The sequence below is a fragment of the Polistes fuscatus genome, unplaced genomic scaffold, assembly GCF_010416935.1.
Source record: "Polistes fuscatus isolate 324 unplaced genomic scaffold, CU_Pfus_HIC Scaffold17, whole genome shotgun sequence".
Lineage (NCBI taxonomy): Eukaryota > Metazoa > Arthropoda > Insecta > Hymenoptera > Vespidae > Polistes > Polistes fuscatus.
In genome coordinates, this window is record NW_025113075.1 from 1,071,724 (window position 1) to 1,092,804 (window position 21,081).

The following is a 21,081-nucleotide window of genomic DNA, read 5'->3' on the forward strand; positions in this document are numbered from 1 at the left end:
GGTTTAAAATCGTTTGGCAGTACGATTAATGCCACTCTCGCTATTCCCTTCCTCCCTTCCTCCCTTTCCCTGCTTTTCACTCGATGTTCACACTTTTGTGCGACGTAGATACCGCGAATGGTTTAATAATTCAACGGACGGGATACAGATCGACGCCGGAGCTTTATACCCCCTCGTTCCTATATGAAATACTTTTCGCGATATTGCTGGCCAGTAAGCCGGATATGTGCCTTTAAAATACGCGGAAAACTTTCCGCGTGCTTACCTTCCTTTTGGAAAAATCTTTTTCTATTTCTACCTTTCTTTCTTCCTTTCTTTCTTTCTTTCTTTCTTTCTTTTTTATTCGCATTTTTAGATATACGTTGGTTTGTATCAACTTCAACGTACAAACAAACGAATACTTTTTCGAGAAACATTATTAACACTTTCAAATCCGATGAATTACACATCCGTCATGGATGCTTTTTTTTTTTTTTTTATTAAGCTCCCGATTATGTCATTGGAATTTTTATATATTATAATATCTTAAATGTAACAAAGTCAACGACCTAATTAATAATTCGATTATTTATTCCTGTCAAAGTAATTATACGAAAGGATAAAAAAAAGCAGAGAATTATTCGTTTTTAGTACCGAGACCATTCACTATGTTACTATTGTATAACATAGAAGGGAGTAAACGAAAAGGGTGAGTCAAAGTACTTCTAGAATCGAATAGAAAAAACTCCCCCTCCCTCCCTTTCTCTCTTCTTTCTTTCTTTCTTTCTTTTTTATTCGCATTTTTAGATATACGTTGGTTTGTATCAACTTCAACGTACAAACAAACGAATACTTTTTCGAGAAACATTATTAACACTTTGAAATCCGATGAATTACACATCCGTCATGGATGCTTTTTCTTTTTTTTTTTATTAAGCTCCCGATTATGTCATTGGAATTTTTATATTATAATATCTTAAATGTAACAAAGTCAACGACCTAATTAATAATTCGATTATTTATTCCTGTCAAGTAATTATACGAAAAGCATAAAAAAGCAGAGAATTATTCGTTTTTAGTACCGAGACCATTCACTATGTTACTATTGTATAACATAGAAGGGAGTAAACGAAAAGGGTGAGTCAAAGTACTTCTAGAATCGAATAGAAAAACTCCCCCTCCCTCCCTCTCTCTCTTTCTTTCTTTCTTTCTTTCTCTTTCTTTCTTTCGTGAAAACGGAAGGAAGTTTTGATTGGTTGTAAGAGAAATTGACGAGAAAGTACTTTCCGTGGAGGCTCTTCTAGATTGGATAGTTAATTTCAAAAGTCGGCCGTCACATCGCTTCTGAGATTCGCTTACTTTCCCTGTTCAAAGTGTTTCTCTTCATCTCGAACACGTATACATATATATATATGTATATACTCCCCTTCTTACACATACACACACATACAGTTATACATCCCGTTATTCATTCTTTTCTTTACTTCGGAAACTTCGACTTTGTTAGCAAGGTTGTAAACCAATTAAAAGATTGCACTCTAAATTACTGATCAAATAATTGACAATAAAGTAAGATATTGATTTATTCTTATTATTATTTTTCAATTTGGTTAAACGAATTTCAGGACATCTTGTATTTTATTAGATTTTATTAGATTATTCAGAAAGTTTCTGTGCTGAAGTATACATAAAAGGTGTCCTAGTTATTTTCTGTTAAATTATACCAAGATATTTTATGAGTATAAAAATAAGAAATAAACGTTTTGTTAACACATGAACTCTTGAAAGATACGATGACGATACGCAAACAATTTATTTCCAGGATTTCTCAGTACTATTTAATGTTTCTAAAATATTACATAATAGTTTATTTTATTAATTAAAAATAATAATAGTTATTCACGCATAGCAAAATCCACGTTGGCAAATAAATGAAATATTGAAATATTGAAATTTGTTTGCGGATCTTATTGAACGATATTAATTGGGAGAATATTCTATCTCGAAAATGTGTACAAGGTATTCCATAATACTTACAAATTACGTACGTTCGTTTTTGGGTTTTCACGTGGCGATGAGAGAGGCTCCTTCCCATGTCTCGTTATCTCGAATTTGTATCAAAGCAGTTTCCAATAACGTCCTATAGGCGAAAGCGCATAGTCGAAATTACTCATGCAAGCTAGGATGCATCGTTACGAAAGCGTATTTGGCGTACAAGAGTCCATGTGTCTACGATAATATGACACGAGAGAGAGAGAGAGAGAGAGATGAACTACAACTGAAGATTCCTATACTTTCCACAAAACCTTCTTAAGGCAAATGATTTTCAAAATGATTTTAATCTCATTTAAAATACCATTTTTATATCGAAAGATTATCAAATTATCTTCGAGATCGCAAATACCATCGTTGATTTACTTAACCCTTTCAACTTAACAAATTTTCTCTTAATTCAATCACTCGCAAGCTGTAAAAAAAATTCACTTTGAAATATACACGATCTTTCGTTTATGCGTTTATTTATTTCCTTATGCATCGTTTAATTTCTTTTTTATGCATCGCGTAATTTTATACGCATTTTTAAAAATGACGAAAGAAATATTATTTCGTTTATAATATATATTATCCAATAATATTTGCGATAAATAATATTAGATCGTATTTCTTTTTTATTGTTAAATGAAAAATAATGTTTGCAAAACCTATATGAAAAAAAGGAATGTATGACAATCGTCAGAAATTTATATCCCGGAATGTACTTTCAAACTACGTCATGTAATGCATCGTTTTACTTTTATTTTCTTTTTTTTTTTCCCTCCCCACCCCTACACTTTGGACATATAAAACGATATATAGGGGTATGACTGCAACGACCTGGCAAATGCATCGGAATTATTTCAGTGTCGTTAAAAAAATATTTTGTTTTACCAGTTTATTGTAACTTATTTGAGGATGAACGAGATAACGTTTCTCAACCACTTTTCGCATATTCATAAAACACTAGAAGAATCGAAGTCACGTGTTCAAAGTATTAGATCGTTAAAATATATGAAACGTCCGATTTATATTATTCTATTTATTCATTCACTCAACTATCAACGCGATCTTTTTTTCCTCGTATATACGATCAACAAATGTATCCAATACTGCAACTACAAATATTAACAAATTAAATTAACCAAATTTTCAATAGGGGGTACAAAAATTCGGCACGAATTTTTCCTACAATCCAATGAAATATTTCAATTATTCGTATTAAAAATATTTCAAATAATTAAAATCAAAGTCAACGTTCTCTCGTCGGATTTAAGCATGCAAAATTTATTGCCGAACATTCGAGACTACTATTAATTTAAGAATTTTACTTGACGAGTAGCGAAATAGTTTCCTTTTTTTTATTTTTGCTTTCTATCTTTTTTTTTTTTTGGCGGATCGTATCGACCAATGGGTAGAAACGAGTTTAGTAGTAGGCGAGGATGAGAGCTGTGCCTAATGTCGTTCGAACGAAGTTAACGAGTGGCTCCTTTAACTGGTTTCAACAAGAGCTATCAAGTATTCGAGGCACGCGCCGCTAACTGAGTATTTCAACTGGCGTATTCAAATCACAACCGGCGAGCCGTAAAAGTAAGAGAAATAGTTTTATCCCCTCCCCACTTCCCCACATCCCCATCCTATGTTCCCCCTCACCCAACCCAACCCCACCCAAACCCCCAACCCCTGTTCCAACCATTTTCTCCAATCGTACCGCCTCGACTATTTAGTTGGCTTTTCCTCTCCTCTTTCGTTTCTCTTACCACCCCCCCACCCCCTCGTGTTCTTCTTTTTCTTCTTCTTCTTCTTCTCTCCGTAGGAAAAACTGTCCTGTAAATCTAATAATCGTGAGACTTAGTTTCCTCCCTCTACACTCGCGACAATCTCAAAGCCGATCGAGTAAACTCTTCATTTTTTATTCGTAATTAAATTTTCTCTTTTAAAAAAAAAAAAAGAAAAAGAAAAGGAACAATTTTTCGTCTCATTCGTTTAGTCCTGTATAACGTCGATCTATTATTCATCATTTTTACGAGGTATATCGAAGTATAGAAATAAATTTATATTCGAGATAAAGAATGACTTGATGTTTTTTTTTTTGTAACAAACCAATGCAACGATAGATTGAACGGTAAAGACACTTTCCTCGACCAGTTCGTATATGATTATTTTTGTAATTTCATTTGTAGATGGATAAGCTCGTCTCATTGGAAGACTTCATTTCTCTAACCATAACTTAGGTAATAACTACAGGAAGCGTGCTCGGTTCTCGATCAGTTCTCACTATCTCGAAAAGCAGCAGGCAAGCAAGCAGACCATGCAACCATCTTCGTTTACTTGCCTTCAAATAGTTTGCCAGGCTACTTCAAAGGTGCTCACGAGATAATTACTCTCTCTCTCTCTCTCTCTTCAAAATGGTGGTTTCCTATAGAAATCTACTGCGAACTTTATCAACCGGCAAAAGCAAATGCTAGACGAGTCGTCCCGTACTTTTCCTATTTCTATCTCTCTTTCACACACACACACACACACACACACATATTTTATTCCTTTATCTCTATCTCGTTTATTAAAATAAATATAAAAGAAAAATAAAAAAGAGGAAAAAAGAAAAACATTTGTAAAAGTAACTTTTCAACAAACCCAACATCCATCATCTGTGCTTTCATTCAATGGAATACAAACAGTTAATTATTTCCCCCCATCAAAGTTTTAAACCTCCATAAAAAAAAATAGTATATATATATACACGAGTATAGGATTGAATTAATTACTCTTTACTTTGTGAACTGGATCCTCGTTGGAATGTAATCCAGTGGTAGGATTATCATGCGATTATTTAATTTTCTTTGACGAATGTGACGTAACGGACAAATACCCACCACAACCCAGTTTGAGATTTAACGGAAACGAAATCAGTGGACTCGGCAACGAGACTCTCATCCACCGATTTCTACTACTAAAATGGATAAAAGAAAAAACGAGAAAGACTCGAATGGAAACGATGTAAAGAGAGAGAGAGAGAGAAAGAGAGAGAAGAGGGTGGCTGGTTGTTGGGGTGGTGGTAGATACGAAAGTTAGTTACGAGAGGTGCAAAAACGAACTTTTCCACGTGATTCTATCCATTTTTACGGAAACGGAATCGCATTATTCGACGCATACTTCAACCCTTTTCCTTTATCTTTTTATCCTTTCTCTTTCTATTCTTTCTTTCAACCCATCTTCTTCTTCTTCTTTTATTTTATTTCTCCATCCCCTTTTTACCACTTTGTTTTTTCTTGAACCACAACACAAGTTTAATTGTAAAAAATATTCTATCAATTTTATTACTCTTTCTTCTTCATTTTATTATTCGTTTTCTCATCGAAATACATGTTTTACGGATAATTGGAATAATTCGTAATTTGTACGATGCCAAGTAAATCTAATAGGTTAAAAGAGGGATGAGAAGATATAGAAGAATGGATGGGAGGAACGTTGATGCCCAGTAGATTTCGAGCTAACGGGTTTCAGATAAAATAGATTGAGAAGCATTCGAGTTAAGAACAATTCTTAGTTAGGAGACATTCCATTCGCTAATGAAAACGCTACCTTTCATTCGCAGATGAACGCCGTTGTTCTTGCAATTGCTAGCTTACTCCCGCCCTTTTTCTATCTCTTTCCTCTTTATTTTGTTCTTTTTCATTTTCTTTTTATCTTAATATCGCTCTTAGTTATTCTCTTTTTTAAAGAAACATTTTGTTATCATCCATTTCACGAATATCACAGTAAAAACTGACATTTACAATCATTTTATTTTCAACAAAGGTATGCACCCTTTCTTTTTTTACGAACGCGCGTACACGGCGCGTGTATTTGCGCTGACGCGAGAACAAAAATCTAAATTAAATTGTTAATAATAAATATGATGCAAAGAAATACATCGCGTGGTATTAAGTATTCCAGTACAAATTGGTATTAAGATAATTAGAATGCTAACTTGTATATATCTATTTCCCTTCCCTATACCTTTCCTAGCCCTTCCTTCTCGTTCCCATTCCAGTTTCTTGTTCACCTCAACGACACTTACGAATCATTAATAAAACCAGACACAGTGAGTGGTTGCGCGCGCGCGCGCGCGTACACCACTTGTACGACAAGGCTTACGTACTTCACCCCCCCCCCCGTTCAGGTATGAATGTAGATGTAAAATGCAAATTTAACCTGAACGGCTGGCTGTGCGGCCAGCGGGAACTCTAAGGTACGAAATTTGCATAGAGAAATCTTAAGAGAACAAATTTTTCCTCTAATGTAAGTATCAAACCGACCCTCAAACCCCACCCCCAAACCCTTCAACCTCCCCCAAACCCATAAACCTCCCCACTTCTATTCGTTTCTTTCATTGTAGTTTCTTCTTTTTTTTTCGTAATCCATCTTTGTTTCATTCCAACTCAAATAAACCGTCCTCGTTCATTCGATTCAAACTTTCCTATCCCCCCAACCGATTCCTAAATTTGCATCTACGAATACAAATGATATTTCTAATTGTGACAGGTTTTCTGTTCTTTTTGTAATTGTTGATTTTTTAGTACCTCTATTCGTTTAATTATTTTCTCGTCATGAAATTTTCTCGATAATATGGATAGTACGTTTAATTTTTCATTTTATTTCGTCATTAGTCGATTAAATATTTATGAGAATGATGTTAATTGTTTTAAAAAAGAAGAGGATTTGTACGAATATTGGCTAGAAATTGGCATAGAAAAGCCGACATACTATCCAACAATCAATAGTTGAAACATCATTGCGTAACATTTCTCGTGTGATTTCAGGAATAAGTCGATAGAACATGAGTTTCTAGTCAATGTACAAAGCTTCGAGGGATTAAATACAATTATTATCTCGGTGAAAGGATTTGGTGTCTGTTATCGAAACTTTAACAAATTGATTGGATACGACGAGAGTAGATATAATAATTTAAAATGAATTATAACGAAGAATTGTTATTCCTTTTTATAATAATTAATCGTTTGAAATACTTTTATAATGAATCAAGCGTTAATTGCCTATAAATTAGGCTGACTGAAAGATGTTGCCCATTTAAATAGAGATAAAATAAATATATTTTGTTATTAAATATACGAATTAAATTTTTATATTATTTTTTAATCAAAATGAATGCGTATGCTTTTAGTAATAAAAAAAAAAATATATATATATATATGTAAAATATATATCGAGTTTATAAATCGATATAAATCTTTCGAAATAATTCATTTTTATACTCCAACGGCGCAAACTGTTTAAATATTAAAAAGAAATATTTCATTCGTAAAATATTCGTAACGTTTCATCTCTAACGTTTGGATTTATTTTAAATAAGATTGAAGCATCAATTTGAAAAAGATCAAATTTAATAAAACCCAATTAACCCGGCATTCATCCCTTTTTAATCCATAAAATATTAATAAAATTATTCTTTCGAATTTAGTACTCTCTCACCTTTCTTTTTTTCTTTCTTTTTTTTTTTCTTTTTTTTATTAAGCCTATAGAAGTGCAATGATTACAGTGCTCATTGGAAGAGTGTCTCTCATTTGCAAATTTATATTTATATATATATATATATATCTTGTAGTTTCCGTGTCGAGTACAATTTTCCTCTCCCTCTTCACCCTCCTCCCGTCCTCGCCACCCCTTTGTTCCAACAATATTCAGACTCGAGTTTAGAGAAAAGAAAAAATATCGGACTTTCGCGGAAATGCGCGTCGTCGACCTCGGCTATTCAGATTTATTCAGTTAAACCGCAACAACGAATCTCAAGCTCTTCCTGCCACGGCTGGATCGAAAAGGGAATGAGATGAGACTGAAAGGTAACTCTATAGGTACCTATCTACATCAAAATAAATATATCTATATATATTGGGTCGAGTAAAAAGTTTATTCGTGTTTTATTCGTGACTTTAAAATCGCATAACTTTAATAATGTAATACGAATCTGTACTTAATACTTGCACGCGTTCGAAATACTTACGCGTCGTTGATAAATTTGAAAAAAAAAAAAAGAAACAAAAAATAAATCATTTTCAACACTAAACGCATCGACGTTGTTTCATGTAATAGATTATAAAAATAAATAATTAAAACTTATAACAATTTTAGATATTATTTCAGAAAAATACTGTATAAGAAATATGTAGAAAAAAGAAAATATGTTATTCGTATATATATATTTTGCATTAAAAATACGATAAAACTACTAAACGCATCGACGTTGTTTCATGTAATAGATTATAAAAATAAATAATTAAAACTTATAACAATTTTAGATATTATTTCAGAAAAATACTGTATAAGAAATATGTAGAAAAAGAAAATATGTTATTCGTATATATATATACATATATATTTTGCATTAAAAATACGATAAAACTATTAAACGCATCGACGTTGTTTCATGTAATAGATTATAAAAATAAATAATTAAAACTTATAACAATTGTAGATATTATTTCAGAAAAATACTGTATAAGAAATATGTAGAAAAAAAAATATGTTATTCGTATTGCATTAAAAATAGGATAAAACTACTAAACGCTTCGACGTTGTTTCATGTAATAGATTATAAAATAAATAATTAAAACTTATAACAATTTTAGATATTATTTCAGAAAAATACTGTATAAGAAATATATAGAAAAAGAAAATATGTTATTCGTATTGCATTAAAAATACGATAAAACTTGTTCCCCGACCCGATATATATATATATATACGTGTATAAAACGCGCGCCTACGTAGAAAAGCAGCCGCGAGACTGCTCGGCAAACAAAGTATCGTATATCGGATAGTATCGTGGTGGCAGATGCCGCGAGCATAACAACCCCTTTCTATCACGAGTATCAAAACCACCACTCCTACCACCACCATCAACCCTGTTGGCCGAACCCTCCAACTACTACCGCAAACGCCACTACCATCAACCACCCCTTTCTGTGTAACAAACTTGGCTGGTCTTATTTCGCAAATAGGAAAAGCACGACGAGTCGTCTTTATGAAAACCCTCGGTCGACGTCGTCGTCGTCGTCGTCGTCGTCGTATCGCTTTGGATATTAGCATAAGAAGTGACACTCTTTCCTGTTTCATCTTGTTCAAACTGTAGAATACTTTTCTTTCCCCTTCCCTCTATACTCCATATCTTATTTCCACCACCACCACCACCACAACCAACACAATTTCTATCTTTATTTTACTGGTTAAGTTCTTTTTCAATTTTTTTCCTCACTTTTTTTCTTTCTTTCTTTCTTTCTTTTTATCACGATTATTATTAAGGATTTGAACGGGATTGCTTGAATTTATTTGAAATTGTTCTTAACAATTATGACGAGTGATGCGAGTTTACTAAAAAAAAAGAAACATTTATCATATTATTTATTTCATTATATTTGTATATTCTAATTTACATTAATGCTCGAATATTAACTATTTATTTATTTGTTTTGTCGAATAATTTTTGTTGTTTAGAATATTTGTACGATTGTACGAACAGAAAGGATTCAAATGAAATCAGCTGTTTACTAGTACTACTTCGGAAACGTTTCTATTAAAGAGTCCATTCGTACCGTGTAATCTCACGTTCCCTCGGGAATTCTTTTGTCTAGAAAATGAGAGAGAAAGAGAGAGAAAGAGAGAAAAAGAGAGAGAAAGGGAAGAAGAGAAAAATAGAAAGAGATAGAGATAGCCTAGGGGTGGTTTGGAGTCAGAAAGGAGACCTCGGTAACGTTTATTGCCACGTTTCTTTTCCACGCTCTTCGGCCACTTTGAAATGTAAAAACCTAGTTGCTTTACGTGAAGGAAAGAGAGATATGTCAAAAGAAAAACTACATTGGTAAAAGCACAGAGCGAAAAATGAAACTACGAATCTACTAATTTTTTTTCTCTTTTCGTATTTTTCTCCCGATAAATTTCAAACTCAAATATTTGTTTCCGACTAAATTAAACCATGGTTAATAGTCAACTAACAACCCGAACCTCGAATTAAAATTTTTCCTCCTAAAACACCTTAGCGTATCAAAATATCGCGATGAAAAATTATAATTATTATTATCGTAAAATTATTCGAGCTTTATGATACTTTTTTGAAGCGATACACGAAATACAAAAAAGTATTCTTACAAAAGATAAATCGGATCAACTTTAACGGAGAACCCGTGGGCTATCTACGAACGTTCACAAATTACATCTGGTTAATGTACCCTCTATCTACTACATAAAAAACCTAACTATTCGCGATAGTAGGAAAAAAGTGAGATACAAATAGAAAGTAGCGAAGTAGGGATGTAATTCAGAATGCGAGAGAGAAGGTTAGGGGGGAGTACTGATAAGCAAAGATTCGTGGTCGTTAATGCGAAACTGATCGAGCTAAAGGAGAGATTTCTCTCTGGCAAAAGTAAGAGAGGAGGGGACGCAAACGTTGTAAGGTAGGTAACGCGGGTCGCGTTGGTATTTTCCGCCGAGTTCACCCCATTAAACATTTTTCCTATCTCTCTGGGATCAGCTGGTAGAGGGTAGAGAGACAGCAGACCCGCGGTGTTACTGCTGCTAGAAGAGGTGCTGCTGCTTGGGGTGCTTGAATAGGGGAATCGGGAAAGGGACGAAGAGGGTGGGAGAAGGGAATAGTTAGGGGATAGGGGATAGGAGGGGGGAGGCGCAAAGTTGCGATGGAAGCTATAGGGATGCTTGCCTGCCTGCCTGCTAGCTAGCTAGACGTCCCCACCTGTTGCTTTTCCAGTCGACCTCCTTCCCTCTCGACCCCTTTCTCTCTCTCTCATTCACTTGCTCGCTCGCTCACTCACTCACTCGCTCTCTCTTTAGATTTACCTTTCTCTTTCTATCTTGTTCATTCGAGTACAGTGTCGTAGTACCTCTCGCCTCGTATTCTTCTCTCTACGAGGTCTCTTTTCTCTTAGTCTACTTTTCTCGATTCTTCACAGTGGACAGAGGCTCGGCTCGAGAAGGTAAGATGCATCCGCTCGAGGACACACTTGTGCGATTCAGATTCGATCGAACGGATTGTCCTTCCTCAAATCTTCCCCCCTCCCCCGACTTTACTATTATTTTATCATCCTCTTCTACGTATTCTTACATTTCGCTTCACTGCGTTCCAGGTCTCGACGAAATGTTCAGTCATTTATTTCGCATCGATCATATATTTCGATTTTTTAACCTTAACGCTCGAAACCAGCAACGTATAATCCAACGTTAATTAAATATTATATTTCTCCTCTGCTAACTCGTTAATTCGATTTCATTTGATATTTGAAAAAATTGTATTTATTTTTATAATATTTCGCTTATTATTATAAATTGAATAATACGATTTATATTTCTCATTTATTAAATGTAATATCCAATTAAACATTTCACTAGAACAATGTTCGCGAATATGTTATTATTCCTACACACACGTACGTAGAACCTATCGCATTCTTTCTATCAAATAAATTACTCGTGAAATGTGAATTCCACTATTCATAGAACTAATGGATATTATCGCTCGAACATGAACTAGGAGTATGTAATAATTGTTCTAGTGTAACGTCAGGAATGTTTTCTACTATCTATAGTCGAACATCATCATAGTCAAGTGTTAACCGATTTAAAACACCCGATATCCGTTATCTCGAATACGATGACAACCCTATAGTTAGGTATAGTAAGAGAGAGATAGAGATAGAGAATAGAGCAGAGTAGTGTAGAGTAGAGTAGAGTAGAGTAGAGTAGATCACTGCTCTTTGCTATAGGGCTTGCAATAATCAGTGGCTGCTGTTAGTGTCTCATATAGGTATCCTATATCCTCGTACTATCCTGCACGTGAGTATCTCCTATTCAGTTGGTCGATGTTCCAATACATGGAACCCTCATACATAGACGTGGAATACCATTGTGACGTGCATGATTATGTGACACATACCAACGTACGTCGTCCCTCTTCCTACGGTCTCATTGCTTCCTCCTTGTTTCACTGGGAGAGAACAACCCGACGTTGTGTTTTGCGAGAGCCATATTGCCTGCAGAGTACTCTATGAGGATCGCCTCTGGACATCCTCGAGCATTATTACGTCGGTCATTATCTTCTCGCGACAAAGGAGGAGTCGATAGTTCACCGTTAGCTTTATCTTTCAAAGAAACAACCCCATCTATATCTTCAAACTCAACAACACTTTCTTGCTGGCCCACTTTGAGTAATCCAAATGATTGATGATTAACTCCAATTTTATATTATTATTATTATTATTATTATTATTATTATTATTGGTTTTTTTTAAGCTTGCTACGAACACGCAATCTGGAAATAATATTCATTTTATTCTTAATAGGGAGTGTTAAAAATCTCTAGATTTTTAGAAGAGTCAAATTAAGGAAATGGTCGGGATTTGTTTAAAGGAGTTGATAAGGGGTTAGACAAATATCCTGAAGAAATAAGAGGAAAAGGGAAATTCGTTTGATTCGTGTTTTACTCGTGAATTAAAAATTATTCGTATCCAATGGTTTAAATTTCTTTTTTTTCACGAGACCCAACATTTATGAACGTAAACGTATTCAAGTGTAATCTACGAAGACAAGAAAAGTTCTGCAACGAGATAAAGATATCTAGGTTTGACGATCTAACAATGATTTAAACATAAATAATAACAATAAAAATATGATAATGATTGTCGCAGTAAAAATGTAATATAACAATCGTCATCAACATTTATTGTACGCACAAAAAGTATATAGAAAATAAATCAGAATCGATTATATAACGAATGCTTCACACAAATTCCTATAATACTTTCAAATTAATATAAAATTCAATCGTAATCAAGCGTCTAAATATGTCTCGTTGTTATTTCCGTTGAAAATTATTACGAATGATGTTAATGCGTTTTTATCGGAACGATACGATTCTCGTGAAAGTGCATTGATTGTGAATTCAGTGCGAAATAGTCTCGTGGGACCGATGCCGTTACGGTGAATCGACGATCATTGGCTCTTTAACGATGCACGGTCGGATGTTCTAACAACAACAAAAAATAGAGGGTTACAGGAAGAAGGGTGGAAACCGAAAGACTACTACAAGTAAACGAAAAACAAAATTAAGGCTGACTTATGTTCTATGCGTATAAAAGAATCAAATTATTCATGAGATATCGTGAATAGTTTTCAACATTTGCGACAAATGTTTTTCCTTATTCGATTTTCATTTCAATTTTTTCTTTCGCGAATTTGATAAGAAAATATCGAAGAAGTCTCTAAAAATTCGTTTTTATTTTACAAAATTTTCCGATGATCGAGTGATTTACAATTCTTTTCCACTTGTTTTTTATTTCCTACCGACAAAAGTCATTGTTTTGAATTCCAATTAAAAATTAAATTAAACGCAACAATTGCTCATTTTACGATTCATTAATGTATTCAAAGTTAAACCGTATGATTTTCGATCCAAAATCAATTTTCATTTCTCCGTTTTGAACGATCGAAAAATCTTTAACCTGTTAACTGAGAAATGTAACGAGTTAACTCGTCGCGAACGTGTCGTTTATCTCTCGATAATAGAACAAATGAATCATTTGTTTTCCATTCCAATTAAAAAACTATTATGCGTAACAATTCTTCATTTTCGAAATTGATTAATTTCAACAGAATATATAAATCATTTCATTTTCAATCAATTACAAATCAATTCCTCCGCATATATGTCAATGATCAACAAAATTCTTGAAAAAGAAAAAAAGAAAAGTTCAACGGGGGGGGGTTCAAAGAATTGATTGGTAGAAATGAAAATAAAATAGGGAATGTGTTTCTTCTTCCTTTTTTTTCTTTTTTTCTTGTTCGAGATATAAATGACGTTGACTCGGTCCACTTCTTCTTTTTTTTCTTTGTTCTTCCCCTTCTTCATCTACCTTTTTTTTTTTTATCGCGTTCTCCTTGAACTCGAAGAACTTTTGGGTGACGTTCTAGCGATAAATTCACGTTGGATTCGTAAGAGGTACGGGTATACAAACAGCAACGTCCCCCCGTAGAAATACCATCGATCATCGACCTTTTTCCGGCGAGTAGGTGCCACTGAGTCCACTGTCAACGTTTGGAAAGGATATCATAGGAAACAAGAAAGAAAGAAAGAAAGAAAGAAAGGATGAAAGAGAAGGTACGAAATTCGTGCGTGTGTGTGTTTGTGCAGATGCGTAAAAGAAAAATCGTCACTTTTCCCTTGAAGAATCGAAGAACTTCTTCCTCGTCTCTCGTAAAACGAATCTTTCAAAAATTCGTCCGCTTATATTTCTTACTATTTCATACAAACGTATAATACAAATTATTCTATCACTCGTCTAACGCGTATCAAATCGGATTTATTATTTATCGTATCATTCTAATGGAAGAAAATATTTAAAAAACGAAAAGGTTCCTTGGGGCTCGGAAAAACTAACGTAGAAAAAGAATATTATATTTTTCTTTTTCTTTATTCTTTTCTTTTTACGTAACTTTCAAGTAGCGTTACCCCTTTCGGGCCTTGCACTTGGCCCTCGAGCCTTACTTGACCCATGAGATAAGTACGAGGGCCGAGGGGTAGTAACCTTGCTTGAAACTTATGTCCAGAAACAAAAAATCTTCTTTTTATGCTAGTTTTTCAAAACTCCAAGATGGTTTTAATCCTTCCAATTTGTTTATATTTTTCATCAAATCGGTACGAATTTAACGACAACGTTGTGGCATTCGTTTTTGATTGTTCAAACAAAAATTCTAACTAAAATACAAATTTATAAATCAACACGAATTATCCGTGTCAATCGAAGATATATTTTTCCTAACGAGAATACAATATTTTATCAATAACAACAACAACAACGACAACAAATAAATGAATAAAGAAAGATAATGAATGCCATTAGATTTTTTGTTCGAGGAAGAAAAAAAGAAAAAAAGAGAAGAAAAGAAGGAGGATTTATTCATAATCGTAGTATGATCGGGCTATTAGCAGTATCTCTCAAACGACGAAGGCGAGGGAAATTAATTTGGCTTGTGCAGTCGAGACAGAGAACTAATCGGAGTACAAAGGAGTCCCGTGGAATGGGGTTTAAGCAAAAGGGGGTGAGGGTTTGAAGGGGAAAGAAAAAGAATCAGATAGAATAGACGAGAACGGTTGGAGGTAAAAGAGAGAAAGAGAGAGAGAGAGAGAGATAGTGAGTGAGCGAGTGGAAGGTTAAGAAGATGGGGCGGGGTGGTGGTGGTGGAGAGCGAGTGTTAAGGCAACAGGGTTTTCAAGGAGAAGAAAAGGGAAAGAGAAACGTAAAGAGAAAGAGGGAAGATTTGAACGAAGAGATAGCCGGTACGCGAGCAAATGAGTTTCACCGAGTTCGGACAAGACTTTAACCGTTTAAACCACGGCGTGTACAGCGGGCCGGCGTTTTAACACCAGGCTGAAAGTGACTACTACGACGAAAACAGGATCTTATCTGATTGGGGGGTACATACAGTAGAGGGTAAAAGTGTTGACCAGTCTCAGCTTTCGCGTTTTCTATCATCCAACCCCTTCTTCTTCTCTTGGCACCCCACCACCCATCTCAAGCTCGAACCCAACCCCCGACTTCCATCCCTAATCTTTCGCGAGCTAACTCAAGCACTTCTTCCTTCGGAAGTCTCCTCGTTAAGGTAAACCATGCTACGAGAACGACTACTTCTATATACCTTCATCTATATGTATGTATATGTATATTCCATTCGTGACGCAAAACGATTATCACGATTATTCCGTGGGCGTTATACGTGAGAACACATTTCTAACGGACGATTCCTACTCAAATGATTTCTCGCACGTAGATGTCTGACTCAATTTTATTATACCTACCTGATTTAATATCCTTTAAAAGTATTTTCTTTTTCTTTTTTATTTCATTTTATTACACTTAATCTGGATTATTATTATATCGATTTGATACTCGTTCGGAAGAAGTTCGACGATTATTGGATTATTTGAAAAATTGTATTATAACTTATAACCGTGATACCGTTTTAGTTACACGTGATCTAGTAATGACAGTTATTGTTAGATCAATGCTTCGAAGTTTCCCTGCTAAAATCATTTCACGAGATATAACAAATCAATTATTTTGATCCTAATCTAAATCGATATCTAACGCTAGTCTCAATCTCGTTGTTAAAAAATAATTAACTTAGACCCCATTTCCAATATCAATTAATTCCTGGTACAATCTTAAATCGTCTAAAAGAACGATCTTAATGAATTACAAAGAGGAAGATTTGTAAAAGTTCACAAGTGTTAAAAGCTAATAGCAGCGTAACGCGGTAATTGCAAATGAAGGATTTTAGGATAAAGTAACAACGTCGAACAAGAAGATGGACGAGTTGGGGGTGGGGGATGGGAGGGGGGCTAGGTTGTATGATGAAGAAAGAGGAAGAGTCACGGTTAAGCTATAAATACGACACGCCACCTGCAGTTAACGTCCAGCGACACCATGACTTTGGTTCGCAGACCGAACCAAATCGTGTGCCACTCTGCGTGGAATTAAACGCAGTTTCGCGTGTCATCGTCGTGTGTTGGGTTGGGTTGGTTGCCGCCTTTACTTAACCGAAACTCAACCCACTGCTACTCTTCCACTTGGATTTTAAACGGCAAATCGCTTATTCATTTTATTTCCAACGTTAACGCCACGCAAACGTTCAACACGCAAGATTTAAACAATTCGTATTCTATTATTTGCTGCTTGCTTATTAAATGGACAATTGAATATCCTTAAATGTCGTTGAAACATTTTCTTACATTTGTTTTATCCTGGTTTATTAAATTATATTATAAAATCTCATATCTCCTGTTAAAATATTTAGATATGTTATTTTACATTAAGAGAATATAATATACGCGTGGTTTTTTTTTTACATTTAAATATATATATATATTTCTATTTCTACGTGGGATTTTATATAATTATATATCTGAAAGAAAAGGTGGTATTTAATATCGGATTACCTGGAAAGTTCATAAAAATATGGAAAGATTTTTAAACGAATAAATTTGATCGTTAATAATTACAAATGATTCTAAGTAAGTAAATTAAATCAGTAACGTAAGTCTAAAGAGACAATTTAGTATTGTTAATGAGGAAAAATAAAATCAAAAGAATAAAGGGAGAAAATTGATTGAAGTACGATATCGACAGTCCCGTCTTTTGTTGCTTAAGGTATTCGTGCTCTCGTTGAAAAATAAGGTGAATTACAAAGAATAAAGTAAAAGAGAAAGAGAGCGAGAGAGAAAGAGAGACTCGGGTACGTACGTTCGTTCATACGTTCTCGTTGGTACGAACTCATTCGTTTGAGGACACCCTTTTTAAACTTGACACCCTTGAATACGAATTTTAAAGCAAACTAATACTCATCGGATGTGTCACGAAAAGTGAGAACGACCGACGGTGAGTAAAAGAGGAGAACGAGGCTGCAAAAAAAAAATATACATATATATATACGTGTAGGTGTACGTGTGTGTGTGAAAAAGGAATGAAGAGAGGGAGTAAGGTTGGAATAGGGGGTGGTACGAGTGTTAGAAGGAAGACACGATGAAGGTTGAAAAAGGAGTACAAAATATGGTATGGCTCGGTAGAATAAGAGAGGGATGAAAGAGAGGGAGGGAGGGTTGGTTAGGTGGCTGTACGTGGCTGTAGTTTACTGCGAGCGTGTTAATTAAACAAAAAGCCACTTCGTATACCAAGCTAATTAGAGAAGGGGCTCTCTCTAACGCGCGCGTTCTTCTCTTTAAAAATATTTACCTCCTCCGCTCATGCCGACACCGTTTTTACCTTCTTTCCCACGCACGGCTCTCTCTCTTTCTTTCTTTCTTTCTTTTTTCTTTTCTACTCCCCCTTTTTTCCCTCATTTTTTTCCCGCGTTTCCCCCTCCACCCATTTCTCTCTCTTTCCCTCCTGATTTTGCTCTTGCTCTTGCTCTTGCTCTTTATTTTTATATTTTTTCTTTTTTATTTTTCATTTTAATTTTTTTTTCTCTTTCGTTCAACGGTTTCTCTATGCTTGTTCTTTTCTCTTTTTTTTTTTTCTCATCTTTTCAAGCCGACTCTTGAGACTCAAACGATGAAACGAGATCTTTACGTGTACACGGGGCATACTCGTGCCTTTTATTTTTTCTTTACGTGCTCAGAAAAGATAGAATTGATTTTACCACTGATTGAGAGCTCGTTTGACACGTAAGATAGTCAATGTAAGAAATAGAATGAGATAGAATTGTCTGAGAATTTTTTCAGAAAAAATTCTCAGTTATTTATACTATTTAATAAAAAAAAAATACTTATTATTTGAATACAAGTGTTAGAAATTTAGCGAATATTCGGAAAAAGGCTTCGAGTGCATGGTGTTTTTAATATTAAAAGTCACGAATTTTCTCGGATTAACGACCGAATAATATTAATAATAAAAAAGAATAAAAAAAAATAATAGAAAAGTTAGTTGAAAATTATTCGCTTTCCCTATCGCAGATCGAACAAGCGAGACAATTCGCTATGCGTTTGAATATTCGATCGTCCTGTGATTCCTGCCTGTGAAGATAACTAAATTCAATGATGCATCGTTATAGTCCCGCATTTCGTATGGCTTTGAAAGCGTCCATCATCAGCGAATTTCATGACACTTCGGTATGCATGTGCGCAGAGAACCGATTTACAATGGAATATCTGCTCTCTAAGCCACGTTTCGAATAGAATGTTGGATAATAATGTTCCTTTAAATCGTTAACTTCAAACTTATCGAAAAAATAATTATTATTATTATATTTATGATTAATTAAATGACAAATATTGTTTCACGTATTAAAACTAAAAATCCTTAATCATAAACGTTAAATTAATAATATAAATAAACGTCAATTGTTTCTTACAATACTAAAACAAAATATAATTCTCATATCTTTCTATTCTTTACTTTTTTATTAGAAAATCGCCACGTATTTTTACGACGAACATAATAAAATATAAAATAATAAAACAGAAAAAAAAGAAATCACATATAATTACGAAAAAAAAATCTATATCATTCAGCATATGTTAGAATTGATTAAGATATAACACATGCGGGTCCGTGTATCCGATGTTAAACGTGATATAGGCCTTGTATCTTTGTTTCTAAGTATAACGAAGGGATACACTAAAGGACTTAGTTTCCAGTTTAATCAAATGAAAATGTTGAAATAGTCGTTCGTGCGTAAGATGGATAGATACTCGGGGAGGGTTTCTCCTATTGTTTAATTCAACGCGTAGTTCTCGTTAATCGTAGATTTCGTAGGAAAGCAGGCCGACCACGATTAGGATATATACTAACGTTGGTAGCCGCAAACAAACACTGCTGCGGGTGAAACGCGATGAGCGAGTACCAATGTGAAATGAGAGAGAGAGAGAGAGAGAGAGAGAGGAAGAGATGAATACGTAGATGGATAGAGATAGTAAAGGGAAAGGGTGAAAGGAGGGTGGAAGAACAAACGGAACATGAACGGATGCTACTGGATGGACAGTTGGAGACATTGAAAGGGGGAGAAAGGGGGAGAAAGGGGTGGGTGAGAGAGAGAGAGTGAGAGAGAACGAAAGGAGCATCTGCGATCGGATTAGCACCGTGTAGCGGCGACACTTCTCGGTGATTAGGCTGATTTCACATCAGCCCTAAGCCCACGCTTACAATGCCTGCTACCGATAGAACGGGCAAAGCACTCTCTCTCTCTCTCTCTCTTCTCTCCATACAATTGCCATTAGATCCGCTTGAACTGGAAACACTTGATGCACGTTACATGCATTCCAAACATAACAAACAGTTTATCTTTCTTATATTATATTCGGAATGTATTTTACTCTTTTTTTTTTTTTTTTTTTGAGGAAGAAGGGTGTATTTTATTCGATAGTGATACTGATTAGGATTCATCACTAAGGTTCAATATGGGTGTACGAAATATTTATGAGAAATAATATGAATTTATAGAAAAATTGTTAGGGTTATTCATTTATACATGGTGAATAATAATTTATATCAAATCAAACGCGATACAAATCTTTTCTACTATATTGACTAGAATACTATCGAAGTAATTAAAAAAGAAAAAAGAAGAAAAAGTAACGAATCGAATTTTAATTAAAAACAAAAATTTCCTAATATCGTATCATCGAATGAAAATACATATACGGTTGACCATTGAATCGGTCGGTATTCGGTTTCACGTTTCGGTTCGAACGAACGAAACCGTTTTTTTGTGATAGTTGAAAAACATCGTTTTGGCAATCGAGTAAAATTTTATTTCGTAGCCCTTTTTCAACGTTGTTAACTCGGCACGCGCGTCATTTACAAAATCGAACCGCCAGCATAACCGAAACCACGGGGTTTGACTACTATTCGACGATTTTGAATGCACGGGAGGGAGCTCCGCTGCTTGTTTTTCATCAAAGTCACCGTTGTTCGTTGAAGCATTATAATGTAACGAGTCCGTGATTGGTTTTTGCAATAACGAACGCTTCGCTTGTTTTTTGTTCCTCGTATTATTTTTTGCTTTTGCTTCTTTTTTCTTTTTTTTTTACACCATATCGTACGCAACATTGCGTGACCGCGAACGGCGAACCGGTAGTCTACCTGACCAAAAATTCTGACACGATTTGTCGATCATTTATTTATATATATATATAGATATTTATTTCCTCGATTTATATTTTGGTTTTATTCTTTCTGTTACAGCCAGGCAAAAGATATAAGTCGCCGGAAGAATCACCACGATCCGAATTGAACAAAGTTAGGTGAGTTGTTCGATAATTTTTTCTTCACTTCTGATAATAACTCGATTGGTGAACAATACTTTTTGACTTTGTTTTTTTTTTCAACATTTATTCCATTCTATAAACGTTCTTAAGATTTTCGAATCGTACAACCAGTCATTTCGGTATAACGCGAAACCTTCGGCACATGGCGTTTGCTAAAATTATCATAGCGTAGAAATTGTTGGGAAAGTTGAACGACTGCCAGGTCAAAGTCGTATCTTTCTAAAAGAAGCAAAACGAGAGAG

At 34.6% G+C, this 21,081-nt stretch overlaps 1 protein-coding gene across 6 annotated transcripts in view; it reads left to right on the forward strand.

Moving 5' to 3' along the window:
- The window catches only part of LOC122515038 (zeta-sarcoglycan-like), a 186,302-nt gene that overhangs the window by 103,763 nt on the left and 61,458 nt on the right, over positions 1-21,081 (forward strand). For all 6 annotated transcript variants that reach the window (XM_043632172.1, XM_043632174.1, XM_043632173.1 and 3 more), the window contains one exon: positions 20,757-20,815. In XM_043632172.1, coding sequence (XP_043488107.1) covers positions 20,757-20,815 — 59 coding nt within the window. The remainder of the gene's footprint in view (positions 1-20,756; positions 20,816-21,081) is intronic.